Raw genomic sequence first — 20,428 nt, 5'->3', positions numbered from 1 at the left:
TTCCCAAGCTTATTAGTAGAGCTCCGCCCTTAGGAAACATACTTGTGGGCTTAATTAATGCTTAGGTCACAAAGTATTTGAGTTTGGTACATCGTTGTACTGCCTGCTAGTGTGGAAGATATATGTAAGTTCTCTTTCCTCTTACAGTCATCAAGTGGTTTTTTAGTATTGCTTTTATTTTTTGACAGCATACATTTATGAAAGAGAATTTGAATTCTCTTAATTCTTCACTGTTTATCTCACTCAAAAAAACTGAGCTTCTTTAATAATGTGCAAGGAATCATCATATCCCCATAAAAACGTAATAATCTAGAATCAATCTAAAATATTACAGTTGCAAACGTTATAGCTTCTCTCTTATTTGTATTTAGAATTCTTTTTTTCCTGAAGATACTTTATATCAATGTATTATTTTTTTCTGTCCTTCAAATCACAGCAAATTAGCCAACACCAGGAGCATTTTATTCAAATGTTAAATGAACCAGTTCAAGAAGCTGGTGGTCAAGGAGGAGGAGGAGGGGGTGGAGGAGGCAGTGGAGGAATTGCAGAAGCTGGAAGTGGTCACATGAACTACATTCAAGTAACGCCTCAGGAAAAAGAAGCTATAGAAAGGGTGAGTTTAAGTAAAACTAACAATTCCGTTCTTCAGACAAAACAGTCACCTTTCCAAATCTCAGTGTTCACACAGGGCTAGTGGCCACTACATTGAATAGCACTGATCTATTTCCATCACAGGTGGAGTTCTTTTAGAGCGGAATACAGCGTTGCCCCTGGGGCTTGCAGGAAAGACGGACTTCTCAGTCCTGCTCTCCCATCTTGTTCTTTGTGAAGCCCAGGGACCAGCAGTGAATACCATTCTAGCAGGAAATAGTTGTAAATATATTAAGAAACTAAAAATTTCATTGATGTTTTAAAATTCAGGCAGGAAATGATCTTTAGGAGTGTGCCCAATTTAAGATGATTCATTTTTAGATTTATATTTCAGATTTCTTAACTTCATTACTGTTACTAAAATCTAAGGGATATATATATATATATATATATAATAAAAAATGACATACAGTAAATATCAGACCCTGCTATCCTGAATCGCTTCTCATCTTACCAGGGTGAGCAATGTAGGTCATGGCACTGTAATAACCTGGTTTTTATGATACTATGACTAGTCATTCATTCTCTGGCCCCATTGTTAACATTTATAAATAAGGAATCCTAGTACTTGCCTGTTTCACAAGGTGTTCTGAGATGGAAATTCAATATAGTGCATTTTAACTTAGAAAATCATCTGGAAAGTAATTTGTCCTTGTTTATGATATAAACATATCAAGTGTTTAAAGTTTATAATTAGGTATTTCCTAAAAGATACGTTATATATCAGACTGATATTTTCCCCTCTGAGTAAATGACACTTGCCTCAATTGTTCTATAGCAACTTTTTTTTTGAGGTTAGGGTTATCAGTTCTTGATTTCTGTGTTGGAGAAATTTTCTCTTGTTGCTGGTGCTTTTAATTCATACTAAGAGAACATTCCTAATACAAAGTTAAAAGATTTACTTTTGTCTTTTCTCTGAAGAGTTTATACTTGTCGAGATTTGTGACCCATTTTGAGTTATTTTTGTTTATGGTAGCTAGCTACATTTTTTGCATCTGACTATCCAGTTGCCCCAGCACCATTTATTAAAAATACTACTCTTTCCTCACTAAGTTGTCTTGGCATTCTTATTAACATTAATTGATAATAAATGTGAGGGTTTATTTCTGGGCTCTCAATTCTGTTCCATTGATCTGTATGTTTATTCTGTTAGTACCTCACTCTTTCTCTTTTTTTAATCCTCACCTGAGGATATGTTTGTACTAATTGTTAGAGAGAGAAAGAAACATTGAACGGTTGTGTGCCATATGCACACTACAGGGGATCAAACCCATGACCCTTCAGTGTGCAAACGATGTTCCAACCAACTGAGCGACACCAACCAGGGCCTTACTGTCTTGATTACTTACTCTGTTGCTTTGTAGTAAGTTTTGAAATCAGGAAGTGTGAGTGCTCCAATTTTGTATTTCTTAAGATTTACATATCAATTTTAGGCTCAAGTTGTTCATTTCTGTGCCTTCCCTCTCCCCCTTTCCCCCCAAAACTTGCTGGGATTATGATAGATACTCTGTTTTTGTGTAGATCAGTTTGAGGAGTATTGCCATGTTAGTAGTATTAAGTCTTAGCAAGCCATGAACATGGGATTTCTTTTCATTTATTATTAGATTTTCTATAATATCTTTCAGAAATGTTCTATAGTCTTCAGTTTGTACTTTTTGTATTAAATTTATTCCTAAGTATTTTTATTGTTTGTGATGCTATTATAAGTGTATTTTCTTAATTTCATTTTTGAATTGTTCAGTGCTAATTATATAGAAATACAGTTTATTTAATTTTATATCTTCCAACTTTCCTGAACTCATGTATTGATTCTGATCATTTGGGTGTGTTCCGTAGGATTTTCTGTATGAAAGATATCACTTGCAAGTAGCCATGGTTTTACTTATTTTCTAATATAGATGCATTATTTATTTGTTTTGTGTGACTAATTGCTCTGTCTAGAGCCTCCTGTGCATTGTTGAAGAGAAGTGACGAGACCCAACATTGCTTGTCTTAATCTGCATCTTTAGGGAAAACATTTCAGTCTTTCATTATTAAGTATGATGTTAGCTATGGGTTTTATTAAATTCCTTTTATTGGGTTGAAGAAGTTTCCTTCTACTCCTAGTTTGTTGTGTATTTTTTCAGAAAATGGTGTTGGATTCTGTCAAATGCTTTTTGTGTGTTTATTAAGATCATCGTGTAATTTTGTTCCTTTTCCTGTTAATATGCTTTATTATGTTGGTTGATTTTTGTATGTTGGAACAACCTTGTAACTCTGGGATAAACTCTGGGATAAATCCCACTCAGTTATGGTGTACAATCCTTTTTTATGTTGCTGGATTTGGTCTGCTAGTACTTTGTTGAGGATTTGTGGATCTACATACGAAATATAGGTCTGTAGTTTTCTTGTGTCTATGTCTGGTTTTGGTATCAGTGTAATAATACTGGTCTTATAAAATGAGTTTGGGAAATGTTCCCTTATCATCTCTTTAGAAGAGTTTATGAAAAATTGGTGTTAATTTTTCTTTAAATGGTTGATAGAATTCACTAGTAAAGTAATCTGGGCCCAGGTTTTCTTTTTGGGAAATTACTCATTAAATCTCTTTACTTGTTACAGGCCTGTTTGGATTTCCTGTTTCTTCTTGAGCCAATTTTGGTTGTTGTGTTTTTGTTGTTTTTTTTCTGTTGTCTTTCTAGGAATTGTCTATTTTAATCTGTTATCTAATTTGTTCATAATATTTCCTTATTAATAGTTTTTATTTTTCAAAAAATAGAAATGTTTTCACATTTATTTTTGATTTTAGTAATTTTAATCCTCAGATTTCTTTTTTTTTCCTGTCAGCTAAAGTTTTGTCAGTATTGTTGATCTAAAGAAAAAACACACACTAGCTTTTGGATTTGTTAAGTCTCTCTGTTGTTTTTGTAAGCTTCCATTTTATTTATTTTCTCAGTGATCTTTATTATTTCTCTGCTTGCTTTGAAATTAATTTCTTCCTTTTTTAAATATTTTTTTTATTTCACAGAGAGGAAGGGAGAGTTAAAAAATATTTTCTAATTTCCTTTGTGATTTCTTCTTTGATCCATTGGTTATTTGGGATTTGTTTTAATTTCTACATGTTTATGAATTTTTCAAATTTCCTTCCATTATTGATTTCTAAGTTCATTCCATCGTGGTCAGAGCACATTTTGTATGATTTTAATCCTTTAAAATTCACTGAGGTTTCTTTTATGAGCTAACATGGTCTTTGTGGAGAATGTTCATGTGTACTTGAGAAAGACGTGTATCTTCTGGTGTTAAATGTTCTGTAAGTGTCCATTAGGTCTAGTTGGTTTATTGTGTTGGTAAGTCCTCGGTTTGCTTTTTGATCCTCTTTTTAGTTGGTGCATCTATTATTGAACGTGGGGATATTGAAGTCTCCAACTATTGTTGAATTGTTTCTCTGTCCCTTCAATTCCGTCAGCTTTTGTTTCATGAATTTTGGAACTTGCTTATATATGTGTATAATGAAGTATTTCTGATGTTTTATCATACTAAAATGTCCTTTGTTATTAGTAGCAATTTTTATCTTAAAGTCTATTTTGTCTGGTATTAATATAGCCACTTCAGCTCCATTTTTGTAACTGTGTGTATTGTATATGTCTTTTTTCATCCTTTTCCTTTCAGTATCTTTGTGTCTTTGAATCTAAAGTGTGTATCTTATAGAAGCTTATAGTTGAATTGTTGCCCTCTCTACTTTTTATTTCAGCTAGCCCATCTTTAATCTGAATAAGATCTAGGTAACAATCATTTAAAGTTCTTCTCCTTCTACGGATGAATATTCATGCTGAACTGGGACTTGTGCCCAGTTTTTTAAGGTCATTTCTTGATTGAGGCAGTTTAGAAGAGGGTTCTTAACATTGGCTGACAAACTTATAATATCTAGTAAATGAGATCATTGACCTTAGTTTTTCAAGGCTTTTAAAGCAGTGATTACTGAGTTACAAGTGATTTCTAATAGATTAGGAAAACGAAAGTGGCTTGTGTCACCACTTATAATGCTCTAAAAATTAAGCAGATAAGAATAGAATACCATATGTCTTTATCTCAGAAATATTATGTAATATTACTAATAATTGGTCACCCATTTTTCTAGTATGGAGTGTTTCATAAGGCAAGGAGATTGAGAATGGTATTTGACCCTAGTGAAGGATATGACTTTCTTTACAAATAATTAGGTGAAGTAGTTAAACTTATTTCCATTTGTTCTCATCCGTATTTTCACCTCTCAAATACTAAAAGCCATTTAATTTACAAATTTCTTATGTTTAAATCGCCATAGTAAGCAGCTAATTTTTAGTGTTAATGCCAGTAGTTGTTAGTAAAGTATCTGTTAGTCAAATAGCTTTAACTAGGAACAAATAATTTTGTAGGTGGTTGTTAAAGGGTGTAAGTTCCATTTGATCCGTTGGGTTGGATGGGATGGATTCATGTAGAATTCTCAAGAGCTTTTATGTCTTCTACAGTAGTGCTGTGCTGGAATGATATGTTTTCTTTCTTTTCTTCCAGTTAAAGGCATTAGGATTTCCTGAAGGACTTGTGATACAAGCATACTTTGCTTGTGAGAAGAATGAGAACTTGGCTGCCAATTTTCTTCTACAGCAAAACTTTGATGAAGATTGAAAGGGACTTTTTTTTTTTTTTAATTTCACACTTCACACCAGTGCATTACACTAACTTTGTTCACTGGATTGTCTGGGATGACTTGGGCTCATATCCACAATACCTGTATAAGGTAGTAGATTGTTGGGGGTGGGAGGGAGGGATCTAGGATAAATACAATGCATGTCTGCTTCAATTAGCAGATGCTGCAGATCCACACAGTGTGTAAAATAGACAACCAAAAAGCAGCTTTTGCAGGTCTCTATCTCTTGTATAAAACAGTAGGTAACTTCCTAGGTTTCACTCTTTTTAGTGTACTAGATCCAGAAATTTAGTGTAATGCCCTGCTTTATATTTCTTTGACTTAACATTGGTTTCAGAAAGAATCTTTGCTATCTAGAATCTACAGTCTCTATTTCATGGCAACACTGGATAATGGCTTTATGAAATTGAAACAAATTTGGAACAACTGCAAAGAGATGCCAAATAATTGATGGTTATTGTTGCTGCTTCAAATAAGTATAAAATTAATGTCAAGAAAGCCCATTCTTTCATGTTAAATACTTGGGTTGGGGTGGAGAAGAAGGGGAACCTTTTCTTAAAGTGAAAATACTGCTATTTTAAAATCTCTTGATCATTGAATGTGAGACCCTTCTGACATGATTTGAGAAGCTGTACAAGTATAGGCAGAGTTATTTCCTGTTTACATTTTTTTTGGTTTGTTTGGGGGGAAATTGGTAGGTGTCTAATTACTGTTTACTTCCTTGTTATATTGCAGTAAAAGTTTTAAAACCACCATTGCATGTTTGCTTTTGATGTGTCCCTTTGTGGAATTAGCACTTTGGGACCAATGGAGAAATGCAGCGCCCACTCTCCTTTGTCCCTTCCCTCAGCAGAACCATGCTTGTCACCAAGTTGTGAGTTCAAACTGCTGCCTTTCTTAACCCCACAAAGGCTGATTCAGTTCAAAATTAATGCAAATGTTTTAAATCTGGGTTTCTGATATTTGTAAGTGTTTTTCCTTATTAGAAAAGAATGTATGGCCATTAAATTGCTTTCAAAAAGAGAAGGTGGACAGAACTATAATCCAGCATCTTTTATTTGAAAAACTGAGGAAATCTTTTGGAAGGGTTGGGAGTTGAGGCTGGAAAAGTACTTTGAAAAATATACAATCAAGATATCTCGTAGCATATTAAAGGAAAATTCTTAATAGCAATGTTGGCTTTTATTTGGATTTTTTCATCTCAGTTTTTCTTTGGAATCTGTTTCATTGGCATTGTTATTTAATCATAAAGAGGGGGCAGATGTCTACTTGTTCAGTTTTCCAAATTTATTTTCCTGACTATATACAAGACTTTAAAGAAGTTCTTTTTCCGCCATCTGATACTAGGTTAAGAAGATGAATTTGCACAGATTTCTCCCTGCGTAATCTCTTGCAATAATCCTTAGCATCGTTTGGTGATGACTTTCAAGCTTTGACATCATGCACTCATAACCTATCTCATTTGAAAGTAAATGAAATCATGGTTTCTCCCACAATGTTAAATCATGTGACTTAATCTTCATGTGTTTATTCCGTAAACTCAACAGGCCTTTGGACTTTGTATTACCTGTATGTTTTATACTGAATCATGCAAAATATCTCAGGAGAATAAAATGAGAATTTGTAAATATGTTCCTCTTTCAAGGCAGAGGAGTTGGGAAGAGGGGTGGCATTTCTGGTCGGATCATGGAATACTTTATTTTATGACATTTTATCTGCTACCTGATTGCTCACAGATAGCGAAAACTGGAAAAAGGATTAAAAAACAACAGCAACCTCTTCCTTACTCTGGAAAGTGACAGCAGAAGTTGGTGGCATGGAGCTTTTGTCCTTGGACAACAAAACTACAAATAGTGGGATTAATGATTACCAGAGGACAGTTCAGGCCAAGTTTTGACCATTCCTTGTTTATCTGCCTAAAGAACCAGACAAGACACTATGAAAGAAATAGGCTTTTTGTGACCTTTTTTTTTATCTTTTAATTTGCAAACAGTTTTGGTAAATCTCTTAATGTAAGTGACCTATTTGACTTTGGAATTTTGCATTTGAGGTATGTCATCTATTCCTTGAAATGTTTTTATTGTTTAGTTGCTCTGTGGAAAATGTGAGGAAGCTTACGTTTATATTTGTTAAAATCTAACTGCCATCCCCAAGTCAAACTTGTCTTTACATTGTTTAAAAAATACTGAAGTGTTCCATCAAATAATTTTTTTCCTGTACTAGGCTAGGATTCTAGACAATTATAAAATATTTTCAATACATCCAACATTGCATTTCTCATTTTTTAAGTGATTTTGCCATAAAATCTAAGATTGAAAGTTACCAATGCCTCTGTCACCGATCCTGTTTTCTTCAGTGAATGGTGAAGGCAGCATGTAGAAGGCCAGGCACTAGATCGGTTTTATTGGGTCTCCTGTCTGTTTTCTCAACTAAAGCATCAGTATAGAAATGGGATACCTAATGGAGTGTCAGTCAAATTTCATGAGGACTTTAAGAGATTTCATTATCCCCATTTTCCCCATACTTCATGTCTTAAAGCAGCCAGCCTAAGACTGCTACAAAATACTCAACCAAATGCCAGCAGCTTCAGGGAGTAAGGGCTTCCTGACCAAGTCTGTACTTTGGTGAGTTCCCCACCACAGGCTCATTTGTCTCTTCAGTTGACCTCCCCTGTCCATTTTGTTTCACTTAGTTCTAAGCCATGGGCTGGCAAACTACAGCCCATGAGCCAAACCTGGCTCATGGCTCACTGCCTGTTGAATGTTCCGTAAGCTAAGAATGGTCTGTCTTTACATTTTTAAATGGCTTAAAATTTCTTTGGTATAAAAATTATTCAAATTTCAGTGTCCATAAATAGTTTTTTTTTAAAATATATTTTATTGATTTTTTACAGAGAGGAAGGGAGAGGGATAGAGAGCTAGAAACATCGATCAGCTGCCTCCTGTGCACCCCCCACCGGGGACGTGCCCGCAATCAAGGTACATGCCCTTGACTGGAATTGAACCTGGGACTCTTCAGTCCACAGGCCGACGCTCTAGCCACTGAGCTAAACTGGTCAGGGCCATAAATACTTTGATTGAAACACAACCATGCTCATTTGTATATATTGTCTAGAGCTACTTTTGTGCTATGGAGGTTTGATGTTGAATGGTTGGCAACAGAGGCTAAGGCCTGCAGAGCCTAAATAACTATTGCCTAGCTCTTTACAGAAAAAGCTTGCCATCCCTGTTCTAAACTGCAGCTAGCCCATCATATGTTAAATTATGTGATGCTTTTTGATCCTTTTTGGCATTCTTGGCCTCTTGACTTCCGGTCTTGGCTTCAGTTTGATTTGTTAGTTACTGTCATAGATTCTTTCCAGAGGAGTGGTACCACCCCGCATCTGCACTGACAAAGGAAGGAACATTGTGTGCCTGGTGTGCTGGCCTAGCATGTATGTGGTGTCTTGAAATTATTATTTGCTGTTACTACACTTTCTTGCTCTTACCGGAAGATAATGAAATTCAGACTGTAAAAGCACCTGGCAGAGTGATGAATCAATCAGAACACAGAAAGCCAGATGAGTCTTTGGGCCTTGGATCAGCGTTGGGGCAGTTTGAACAGCTGGAAAAAGAGTGGGTGGAGCACTAGAGGGATAAGTGTAGCAGTTGGACCTGTTTGGGTGGCAGACTAGTTTCCAGAACTGTGTAGGTCGTGGGCGAGGGAGGGAGGGAAGGCTTGGACTGCTAGGAAAAAGATGCAGCACTGCAATGTTTTGGAAACCACAGGGACTGCAGTGGTGGTAATAGGTTGTAAAAGGCCTTCCCTGTCATGAGGTTAGATTTGGAAAACTGGTCCTCAAGTAGGGCTTTCACTGTGGAGAGGACACTGGGGCGCTAAAGAAATAAGTGATGACGAACTTGCTTATGTGTCCTGCTGCAGTTTCCAAAATGAATGGGAACATGGTCTCTGCTAGGGAGCTTGAAAATACCATTGAATAGTAATGGACCCTTTAATAGAAACCGTGTAACTTGTCTTTTACTAGTACAAATTAGAAAAATAGACTCCTAGACTCCAGCCTCATGTCTCACACAGTTTTCTGTTCTTGTTGATCTATGTCCTTGTCACCTACTCTTTCCATCTGACTCGGGATGAAATGGATAACAGTCCTCTCCAGTTCATGAGATGGTCTTCAGGGCACCTGAGGAACCTGGCCTCAACCCTAGTCCCAACCAGCATTATATCTTCTCTCCCCTCCCCCCCCCCCCCCCCCTCGCAGTGTTTTGTACAAGTACTATGTTTGCTGTGATGAAAATGCCGGGAAGCCTATCCTACACATACACTCTCTAGATAGGCCTCCTGCCTGTTAGTGCGTCCACACTTAAGCACGCATCTACCATGGCTAGTTACTGCCCACATAGTAGCCACTTTAAGGCACAAAGAATGTTTGGTATGGATCCTGGGTTTGGGTTATTGACAGCCTATAACAAAATCCAAAATGATTTCAAAATGTACTTAAAGTTTGGCTATAAATTATAGGAGCCAATCTGGGTTTTATGTGCCTGCAATAGCAGATTAGAAGAACACTGATATGTTAATTCAAAACTGATAGGTTAAAAATTGGATGAGAATGTGTGGGGCTGGTGACACAATGCCTTAGAACAGCTTGGGGTTAGGGTTCTTGTTTTTGAGTGATTTTGTGAACCCTGGAGTGGTTTTTGCAACTTCCTTGAATTTTAGTCTACTTTATGATTTTTTTGTTGTTGTTTTGGGTTGTTTACATATTTCTTTTTGGTCAGGCCTGCTCCTGCTTGTTGATAGCATTTTGACTATTTTTTATATTATCTCCAGTTCTAAGCAAATTATCTAAAGGAAAGTTAAATATTTTAACAAATTTATTGCTGCTTTAATTGTAAAATATTTATATCATTAACTTTGGTGTTACAATTTTTATAACATTTTTGCAAAGAGCACTTAACAACTTTTTCATTCTTAATGTCAAACTTACAGAAACGTTGCCGGAACAGTACAAAGAGCTCCCATTTACCATCACCCCTGCCTCAAAACCATTTAAATTTTGCAGTTGACCCAGTAATGCCCTTCATAGCAGAAGGGTCCAATCCAGATTAACACGCTGCATTTAGTTAGTCTCCTTCAACCCATACTCTTTCTTAGTCCCTCCGTGTTAGGACCATGATGCTTTTCTAAGATTACAAGACAGTTGTCTTATAGGCTGCCCCTCGGTTTGCTTGGTGTTGCCTCATGACCCAAGTTAGACGTGTTTGGAAGGAGTGCCGTAGAAGTGCTGCTGTGCTCTTTCACTGCATCCCGAGGGGGGGACAATGCTCACTGAGTGTTGAAGGAGGGTGGTGTCTGCCAAACTTCACTGCACAGTCACTTCTGCCCCTTTGTATGTAATACCTACTCTATGGGGAGATATTCTTATACTGTAAGTATCTTCTCATCAAAATTGTGCCCATCAGATTTACTGTCCACTAATATTTCTTGCCTGAGTTATGATGAAGATGGTTGCCAAGTGGTAATTTTCAGATTACATAATTTCCACTTCTACATTTATTAGCTCATGTTCTGTATTCTGACATCCCTCTCCCCCAATTATAATTTGCTTCTCTATGGATTCAGATTCCTCTTTTATTCAATCTTACATAATCCAATAGGACCATTTTGATGCTCGAATTTTTCCAGATTTTGCCGATGTGTGCATTCTTAAAGCCAGCTCTGTGTTTGGCGTGTTCTCCTGTCAGTTTCCAGACCAAGTTTCCAGTCTCCTTGAGTACTTCCTTGCTTTCTGGCACAACAATATATCCCAGGCTCTTGTTCTTTCTGTGCCCCATTCCTGGAAGTCACCATTTCTTCAAGGGGCTCTGGTTCCCTTTCATGGAGATTGTGTTTAGAGACCAAACTTTGTGCTACTTGTGCTCATGGCTGGTGGGGGTCTCACTGCTCCCAATAGGCTCATAGAACCTAACACACACACGTTTACATCGTATTTCTGTATCTATATAGTCGAAAACTTGAGTTCACACAGGCACCTTAATTCTGATCCAACACCAGCGTGCCTGCTTGCTGCCCCTTTCCATGTTTCCAGCCCCTCTCTTGGGCAATGAGAAACTTGGCTCCCATTGTGCTCAGTCCGTTTCCTTATTTGTCACCTCCCCTCTGTCACTGATCTTGGGCACTCAGCTGCCTGTCCTGTTTGAGTGCAGAGTTGCTATCCTCTTGGCACTGTCTTCACACGGCTGGAGCATTAATGTTTTAAATGTTATTTTCACTGGATTTAAATGGAGGTGAAAATGTGTGGAGATTTCTTCTGAATTTAGCACTCCAGTAACAGCACCTCTATACATGAGAGAAGAAGGCCTTACATATTGTCGCTGTTGCTGAGCCGCCAGATTGTTCTCTAGATGTCCTGGAGTCTCAGCACGTGGAGTCAAAATGCTGGGTGAGTTTTGCAGGAGGAGCGGACTGGAGGAATGCAGCTGCACACTAGACTATTTGTGGTTCCCCCAGAACCATGCACGTGCTGCTTCCCTGGTTTATATATTCAGCAAGTAGTGAGCAACCTGGTTTTCTTCCCTGTAAGGTGGAGCCTGCCTTTAACTTTGGCTGCTGATGGGGGTCAGGTGAGTGGCTTGGAGAACATCTCTGCCCAGGCCAGCTTTGTTGTGGCTGCTGACTGCTGCCCTCCAGGGATGAGAAGGTTGCCACTAGAGGACTGGGGGTGGCGGGGTCCGCCTACTTGATCTCTGAGTGCCTTTGTCCTCCCTGCCTCACCACCTCAGTGTTCCCAAGAAACAGGTGGGCCTCCCACTCAGCTGGGCAGCACAGCTCAAACACTTAACATTTTAGGCACCCGGTTTTCATTTCTGTGAACTCTTTCTGAGCAATGCTGAATCTTCTCCTGTCAGGTCCCAGCAGACCGGCCTCAAAATGCCCACTGTTCCTATCACCCATCCCACGGGACTGTCGATGTCTGCTTTTGCTTTCTGCTGACGGTCGTTCCCATCTGCCAGAGGCACAGGAACGCAGCTGTGGAGGGGCTGTGGGCGCCTTTCAGTGACGGAGCACAGTCCTCTCATGCCCGATCTCTAGCCCCACTTGAACACTTGTAGTGACGTGCGCTCACTGCTGCCGGCTCAGACTGCTTATATTTCAGACACTCCAGAGATAGTCAAGTTCTCCTCCCCTCTGCCTCTCCATAGGCCATCTTCAGACCCTAATTCATTGTGGGGTCAGACTAAGCCAATTGTCAACCTTTCAGGTCTTCAAGAAGAGTGATTGTATATCTCCCTGACCACCTCCCCTCCTCTGGCCAAGTCTTCTCAATACTAAAAAGAAATCTCTCACTTGGAATGAGTTATGTCAAGTCCCTTCCCCAACCTGATGAACATAGTACTTAAGGGAGGGTCTGAGTAGTATGAACTATAGGAGCTCTCACCTCCCTTGTTCTGTGCCTGATACCTCTATTGATGCAGCCTAAATTTGAGCTTGCTTGTTTGATAGCCACATTACCCTGTGGCTGTGGATTGGGCAGCTGTGCTAATGTACCAGAGTTTTTAGGTGTCCGCGCATTTGGAGTCCACATCTGATCCATGTTACAGAAGCAAAAGCAGCCTAACCCAGACTCACATGTACCTCCCAGCTATGAACTAGGGCTGTTTTTACAAAGTCCTCTTCTGGCCCAAGAGAAGGGAGCGAACTTTCAAGTCCATGTGTCCCACCCTGTTAAATGCTAGCATTATTGCCGTTTTATGGATTAACTGAGGTCAGCCAGGCCCAAGTTACATAATGCTAAGTGTCCGCCAGGCGCCAAGGACACCTTGGTAACCCTCTTGCTCTCATCCCTGCCTCTTCACTTCCTCTGAGTGAAGTCTTTCCCTCCTGTGATTTTTTTTTAAATCCTTTCTGTTTTGACAGACCTGCCTGGCTATTAGACCAGCAGTTCTTAAAATGTGGCTTAGGGACTACTTGGGGAGGGGGGTGGTTCTGTAAGGCCAGCACTATCTTCATAACACTAAGACTCTGCTCTATTAGGTAGAGTGGAGTTTCCCAGCGGCTACATGACCTGCTGGCACAGCAGATTGAATGAAGGAGTAGGTGTGAGAGAGTCCACTGGCTTCTAGTAAACCAGACGACAAAGAGATTTGCAAAATCAAACACCATTCTTTCACTGATTTTTAAATTTTTTTCATAAAGATGAAAAGAAAATTAACCTGTAGTCATGGGATTACTTCAGGTTAAATGAATTAGGGTATTTTTTAGATTTCTCCATTTTAATTTCTAATCAAGTAAATATTGATAGATATAAACCACATGAACAAAAACTGGTTTCTCAGTTTTTAAGAGAGGAAGAGGCCCTGAGACTAGAAATTTGGGAACTGCTGCGTTAGTGATGGTTTTTCAACTTTAGACTTGGGAAGTGACCCAGAAAGCCCTGCTTGGGAAGGTGACTAGGGTGCTGAGGTGTTGCCTCCTGTAAATGTGTGGAGCTGTGGGAAGGCTGGTCGCTCTGCCTAGAAATTCTCCCATGTTCCTCTCTCCTAATCTGAACTCCTACCCAACCTTTAAAACCCACTTCAGTGAAGGTTTTCCTACCCAAGCCAGCAGACGACTACTCTCTTGTTCACTCTCTGAACTTGTGATGCATAAACTCTGCATATCTGACCATAATTATTTATTTGCACATTTGTATTATGGATGTGTCAAAGCCAAAAGCAAAACTTGCCATATCAGTCAGCAGCAGTAGGAGCTCAGCTAACCAGCACTAGAAGGAATTGCTTTGACATGCTGGCTTAAGGGCTGAGGTAGAAGGAGGGTTGGTCTGGCATTGCAGAGGGAAAGTAAAACAAAAAGCCCTAGTGAGTAAAGGGGAAATGCCAGGACCTGGCTAACAGACTGGAAAGGTGCAGAGAAAATGCTCTCCACCATGCCCCGACACGCCCCCTTGTGGCGGGGGAGAGCCATGCAGCAGGTGGGAGCATGAAGTGGTGAAGAGCCAAGCAGGTGAGGAAGAACCAGCACCTGGTATATGGACCAGTTGAAGCAACCTATGGGGACTCAGGCCAGGGGGAGGGAGGGAAGATGCTGGGCTAAAAACACCCAGCTCATCCTGATTCTCTATTGCCCTGAGCTGTGCAGGGAAAGGGATATTCATTGAGCCCGAAGGCAAAGCCCAGCACTAGGCACCCCTTGGGCCAACAAAGAAAACGATTAGTGCGGCAGGGCCCCAGACCTCCAAAGGATCACCATTTAGGAAGGGGACCTGGGCCGGTTCTCAGGGATCTTCCCCAGGGCTATCCAGTGCTGGAGAAGAGGTGTCTGAAGGTGGGAAGAGGCCCTCCCCCTTCCTGTAAGAGCTGACTATTGATTGGTTGCTGCCTCTTAGCTGGAGATGGTAGCTACCCTTCCCAGACTTAAAGAGAGAGCGTGTTCTTAGGGCTTGACCACATTGCCAGTTATCTGCCATCGCTGCTCTGGGAGGTCTGTCCTGGACTGACTCCTCCAATGACAGGCTTCCAATGGATTGACTAGTATCTTCATATTCATGTGCTGAGATTGTGCTATTGATTTCATTCATTCATTCATTCATTCATTCATGTAGTATTTGTTGAGCACTAAGAGCCAGGCTGAGTACTAGACTGAGGACGTGGACTAAGGGCCCATTCCCTGCCCCAAGGAGCTCTGTGACAGCTCTGCTATACCAAGCACGATAGCAGATGCATAATCACCACAAAGATGGGGCTACAAAGTAGTTGGCAGGAAATCAGGAAAGCTTCCTGGAGCTGGGCTGTGAAGGTTTGGTAGGAGTGTACGCAGCAGGAAAAATGGGAGGGAGGGTGTTCCGGGATGAAGGGACAGCTTTTGCAATGGCACAGAAGCAAGGAAAAAAAGGCAGATTTGGGAATGATGAAACTGTTAGTGTGGCTCAGGCGTTGGTCTAAGAAGTGGGAGGTTAAGTTAGGATAAAGCCAAATTTATAAGGCACTCAAATGCCATTTTGAAGCCTCACACTTGAGATCAAGGTCAGTGGACAGGCAAATGGCTTCCATGGACAGCTTGCAAGGCCTGCTTCATCATGTCTATAAATGTTTAGTGAGTACCTACTGTTTGCCAGGCACAAGGAGGGGGCTGAACAGGCCACCTGCCTTTAAAGCTACATGTTAATGTTTTCTATTTGAGGCTTCTGCATATGATTCTATTATAGGAAGAAAGAGGGTTATTGGCTGAAAAGCAACAAAAACAAATCTGCAGCCTATTGCTTCATCGGGAGTCACTGCACATTTTGTTTTTCTTGGTGGGGGGTGCCCGTAATATCATTGTTTATTTTGTTTTCAACAAGGGAGACAGATGTGGTCGGATCTGTTTTCAAAAAGATAAAGGTAATTATGTGGCTTCTTAGCCTTTTGTTGCAGCCACAGTACAGGAAGCAGGAAGCCCACTAAAGGGAGCTCTCGGGGCTCTGAGCTCGGGACTGGTTCTCTGAGCCTGCTGGATGCTCCCAGGAGAAGATAGTGGCAGATAATCAGGCTTCTCCCTCTGGCTCCAGGAGCCAAAAGGAAATGTCCGTTCCTTCTGGAAGGAAGTAGACCTCCTTTGAGGCTGAGAGCATGAAGCCAAAGCAATCAGAATACCATCCCAACCCCTTTCCATGAGAGAGACAACATGGAGGACAGCCTGGTGGAGTGGAAACAGCCCAGTCTTTGAAATAATGCAAATGTGGTTCAAATCCTGATTTGGCCACTTATTAACCATGTGATTTTGGACAACTCATATTTTCCTGGCCTGAGCGTCCTCACCTGTAATGATAATTATGATTACTTACACCTACCTCACTTTCCAGTTATTAAGACATGACAGAGCCAGAGCTGAAGAAGACACACAGGACGAAGCTGGCACATGGAAGAAAAGGGAACATCCTGAAACAGATCTAGGAATAGCTGAGAGCTTGCCATGTGAAAGGAGTGGCATCAAGAATCAGTGGACAGCCCTAGCCAGTTTGGCTCAGTGGACAGAGTGTCAGCCTGTAGACTGAAGGGTCTTGGGTTCGATTCTAAGTCAAGGGCACATACCCAGGCTGTGGGCTCGATCCCCAATGTGTGGCATGCAGGAGGCAGCCAATCAATGATTCTCTCTCATCATTGATTCGATCTCTCCTTCTCCCTTCCTCTCTGAAATCAAGAAAAACACATTAAAAAAGAATCAGTGACAAAGGATGGACTAGTTAGCAAATGGTGTTGGGGAAACTGGCTTCTACCTGGACAAAAATGAAGTCACCGTGTGTGTGTGTGTGTGTGTCTTCAGTTATGTTTGATTGATTATGATTAAAGACCTAAGTGTGGAAGGTAACACTATAAAAACTAGTGAAAGGACTTTACAGACCTGGTTGAGTAGGAGGCACCATCATGGGAGTCACATCCGCCACAAGGACCGAAAGGTTCAGCATGAGGAGCCTAATAGCCAGGACATTAGCTAAAGGCTGTCCGTCAAGCTCTGCAGATTTCTGGCCAGACAAGCAACTCCACCTTCACCCAGCCTGTGCTCCAGAGGTGGTTTATGAGTCCCTTTCCTGGGCTATGGCTATTCGGGATCTTTTGTTTCCATATAAATTTTTGGAATATTTGTTCTAATTCTGTGAAATATGCCATTGGTATCTTGATAGGAATTTCGCTGAATCTATAGATTGCTTTAGGTAGTTGGGACATTTTAATGATGTTAATTCTTCCTATCCATGAACATGGTATATGCTTCTACTTATTTATATCTCCTTAAATTTCTTTCCTCGGTGTCATAATTTTTCGAGTACAGGTCTTTTATATCCTTGGCTAAATTTATTCCTAGTTTGTTTTTTTGTTAGTTTGTTTGTCTGTTTTTAATCCTCACCCAAGGGTATTTTTGCATTGATTTTTAGGGAGAGTGGAAGAGAGAGGGAAAGACTGAGAGAAACATCGCTTGGTTGCCTCCTTCAGGAGCCCTGACAAGGGCTCAGGCCAGGGAGGAGCCTGCAACCAAGGTACGTGCCCTTGACCGAAACCAGGATCCTTCAGTCCACAGACTGATGCTCTACCCACTGAGCAAAACTGGCTAGGGCAGTAGGTGTTGTGTGTGTGTGTGTGTGTGTGTGTGTGTGTGTGTGTGTGTTGATAATGTGTGTTTTAATTGATTTCAGAGAGGAAGGGAGAGAGAGAGAGAAACATCAATGGTAAGAGAGAATCATTGATCAGCTGTCTCCTTCACATCCCCTACTCAGGGGATTGAGCCCGCAATCCAGGAATGTGCCCTTGACCAGAATTCAACCTGGGACCTTTCAGTCTGCAGGCCAACGCTTTATCCACTGAGCCAAACTGGCTAGGGCGGTGGTGGTTTGTTTGTTTTTTAATGCAAAATTGTAAATAGGATGTTTTCTTAGTTTTCCTTTGTGATAGTTCATTATTGGTGTAAAAAAAATGCAACTGATTTCTGGATATTAATTTTGTATTCTGCTACTTTACTGATTTTATTGATCAGTTGTAGTAGTTTTTAGTGGAATCTTTAGGGTTCTCTATATACACTATCAGGTCATCTACAAATAATGACAGTTTTTCTTCTTCCTTTTCTATTGGATGCCTTTTATTTCTTCTGTTCTGATTGCTGTGGCTAAAGGTAAAGGATTTCCTAAAGAACATCCCAAATGGAGAAGAGGAGGTAGAGGTGGGCCCCTTTCAGGAAGAGGACTCGGTATTGTCGTGGGGGAGGGGTGGGCTGGACCGTGCCACTGCCTCAAAGGTGCAGAGGAGTCTGGGGTATTAAAACATTCAGAGGCACCTGCTCAGATGACCCTATCCCATTGGTCAGGGTCCCAGGGACTTTACCCTGGCCTCAGGGACTTGCTCTGGTTGGGCACTTAACTGTCTTTGAAGCTTAGCCACTTTGGACTATTACATCTCAGGCTTGTCCTGAGTTCATTCCCCCTTCCCTTGGTAGAAGATGAATGTTTCCTCATATGCAATTAAAGAGGCCCTGCGGGTTTCACTCCTGGCTTTCCATTAGCTGTTCATCATCTTTTAAAGGGATGTTGATAATGCTTAGCTGTGCCCCGCTAATACTAGGACCTTTAGAGTTACCTCAGCCTCAAATGCCTGATACATGCCGCGCCGGCTAGCACACTCTGCCCCCCGATGCACCATGCACTTCACCACCTGTGCAAGTTTAACAATTGGAAGTCACCTTGTGCGGGGCCTGCCTGTGCTTCACCTACCACCGTGCTGGGGGCCTCCTTGCCAGCTGAGAGGGGAGTACTGCAGCTCCAGAGCCCCATCTAACCGCCTGCTTTCTTGGACTAGGCCAGAGCCAGCTGCCCCAGGTAAGGCTCTCAGGAAGCAAACACCGAAATGGGGCTCAGGGGCAAGATGTTTATGAGGGATCAATGCCTGTGAGGAACTGGGTGGAGGAAGAGGCAAGTGAGGAACCGGGTGGAGGAAGGGGCAGACCTGGAGCAAGCCTTGCTGGGCAGAGCTGCCCCTCCGGCTGAAGTGGCTGGGCCTTTAGACCCTGTCAATCATACCCTATTCCTCGGTCTCAGATGTGGCTGTCCCAGGAAGGGCGTGACCTTGGACAAGGCTGCTCCCTGTAGCTGGGCAGTAAGTCTTTCCATGAAGGGGGTTCTGGGAGCAGTCCCCATGGTTACCACAATCCCTGAGAGCAGACTATGTGGATAACAGTAATAGCCAGCATTTGAGTATTTACAGTGCTGGACAAGGCTAACCGCCATTCATACTCGAAGGCACGGACCATTGTTATCCCTACGTCTGTGTGTCCAGGTGAAGAAATTAGTCAAGGTTGCATAGTATGTGCTGGAATTGGGATTCCACCCAGAACATTTAAAATATTTTTAAATAACATCTTCTTGGAGTAATTTTAAACTTTCAGAAAAAGATAATGCAGAGAGCTGTATACCCTTCACCCAGTGTCCCTGATGGTGACATTTTAAATAATGGGACATTTGTCACAGCTGAGAAATTAATGCTGGTACTTTACTGTTAACCAAACCGCAGACTTTATGTGGATTTCCACTGATGTCCTTTTACTGTTCCAAGGTCAAATCCAAGATCCTGCCTTGCATTTAGCTGTGCAGAGATTTGGACTCTTTGGGGTACACATTTGATCTTACTGTGCCTACTGTTCCCACAACAAGGTTTTGTGGCCCCAAACCATTCAGGTGCCGCTCGCTGCGCAGGTGTGTGTGGGCAGCCCCAGAATGCGGCATCTGACTGCTCACTGTTTTCTCTGTGTCTCCTCGCTGCCGGCGTGGAAAAAACTCCCACAGGACCCACCTCAGTCCTGTGCTTGTTTTGATGTGGCCCATCAGCCATTTCCTGCTGCTCTCCTGTGTGTGTGGGGGTGGGTGCTGTGCCAGGGCACCCAGCTAGCATGTCCCTCTGTCTGACCTGCCAACCCAAGGGCTCCCTGCCCTGCAGGTGTGCCCAGAAGCAAAGATAGTTAAGTAGGGGATTCCTGTTCTCACCCCCACACCACTTGGTGACCTCAGAGACCTCATAGATGGCCGTGTGCGTGTGCTCAGAGCACGCTACCTTCACACTTGGAATGAAAGAGCTTGGCCGCTGGGATGTGGGAACGATGCAGATGATTGCACTCCGTTCCCAGCTCCCCCACTCACCACTGGTGAGACCTGTGTGTTACCCCAGTTTTCTCAGGGAACCCACAAGAACAGCATCTTGTGAAAGAGGGCAGGCTGAAGCCAGATGATGTGGGCCTCTGCTGTGTATCAGCTATGTGACCCCTGTCTGTGTGCCTCAGTTTCCTCATATGTAACATGGGGAAGCATAACACCCACTGGATAGGGCTGTGGTTAGAGGAAGGGAATTCACAGGTGCTGAGCATCTGTGCCTGGCATGGATAAGCCCTGCAAATATTTAGTTATCATCTAATTCACATGGATGTTTAGAGAACAAATGAGATTACTGTCAAGGTGCATTGTAAATGGCAAAGCATGCTGAAAAATGGTTCGAGTTATTATTTTTTAAAATTATTGTAGCGGGGGACACAAGTAGTCCATAGGAAATCATTTTGTCTAAATAGTGGCTTGAGACAGTCCTAACTGACTCAGTCCTTCCCAGG

The 20,428-nt window shown here is 41.5% G+C and overlaps 1 protein-coding gene across 2 annotated transcripts in view; it reads left to right on the top strand.

Moving 5' to 3' along the window:
• RAD23B (RAD23 homolog B, nucleotide excision repair protein) overlaps window positions 1-6,487 on the top strand; it is a 47,251-nt gene extending 40,764 nt beyond the window's left edge. The window contains exons 9-11 of one of the 2 annotated variants that reach the window (XM_014455208.2): window positions 437-613; window positions 4,379-4,409; window positions 5,179-5,296. In XM_014455208.2, the coding sequence (XP_014310694.1) occupies window positions 437-613; window positions 4,379-4,393 (192 nt within the window). In that variant the 3' untranslated portion in view covers window positions 4,394-4,409; window positions 5,179-5,296. Of the gene's footprint in view, window positions 1-436; window positions 614-4,378; window positions 4,410-5,178 lie in introns of both variants that reach the window. The other variant, XM_006088052.3, reaches the window with a different exon arrangement.
• The last annotated feature ends 13,941 nt before the right edge of the window (window positions 6,488-20,428 follow it).

Source organism: Myotis lucifugus, unplaced genomic scaffold (genome assembly GCF_000147115.1).
Source record: "Myotis lucifugus unplaced genomic scaffold, Myoluc2.0 scaffold_43, whole genome shotgun sequence".
In the NCBI taxonomy this organism is placed as follows: domain Eukaryota; kingdom Metazoa; phylum Chordata; class Mammalia; order Chiroptera; family Vespertilionidae; genus Myotis; species Myotis lucifugus.
The sequence above is the reverse complement of the archived record's forward strand: the minus strand, read 5'-3'. Positions and strand labels throughout refer to the sequence as shown.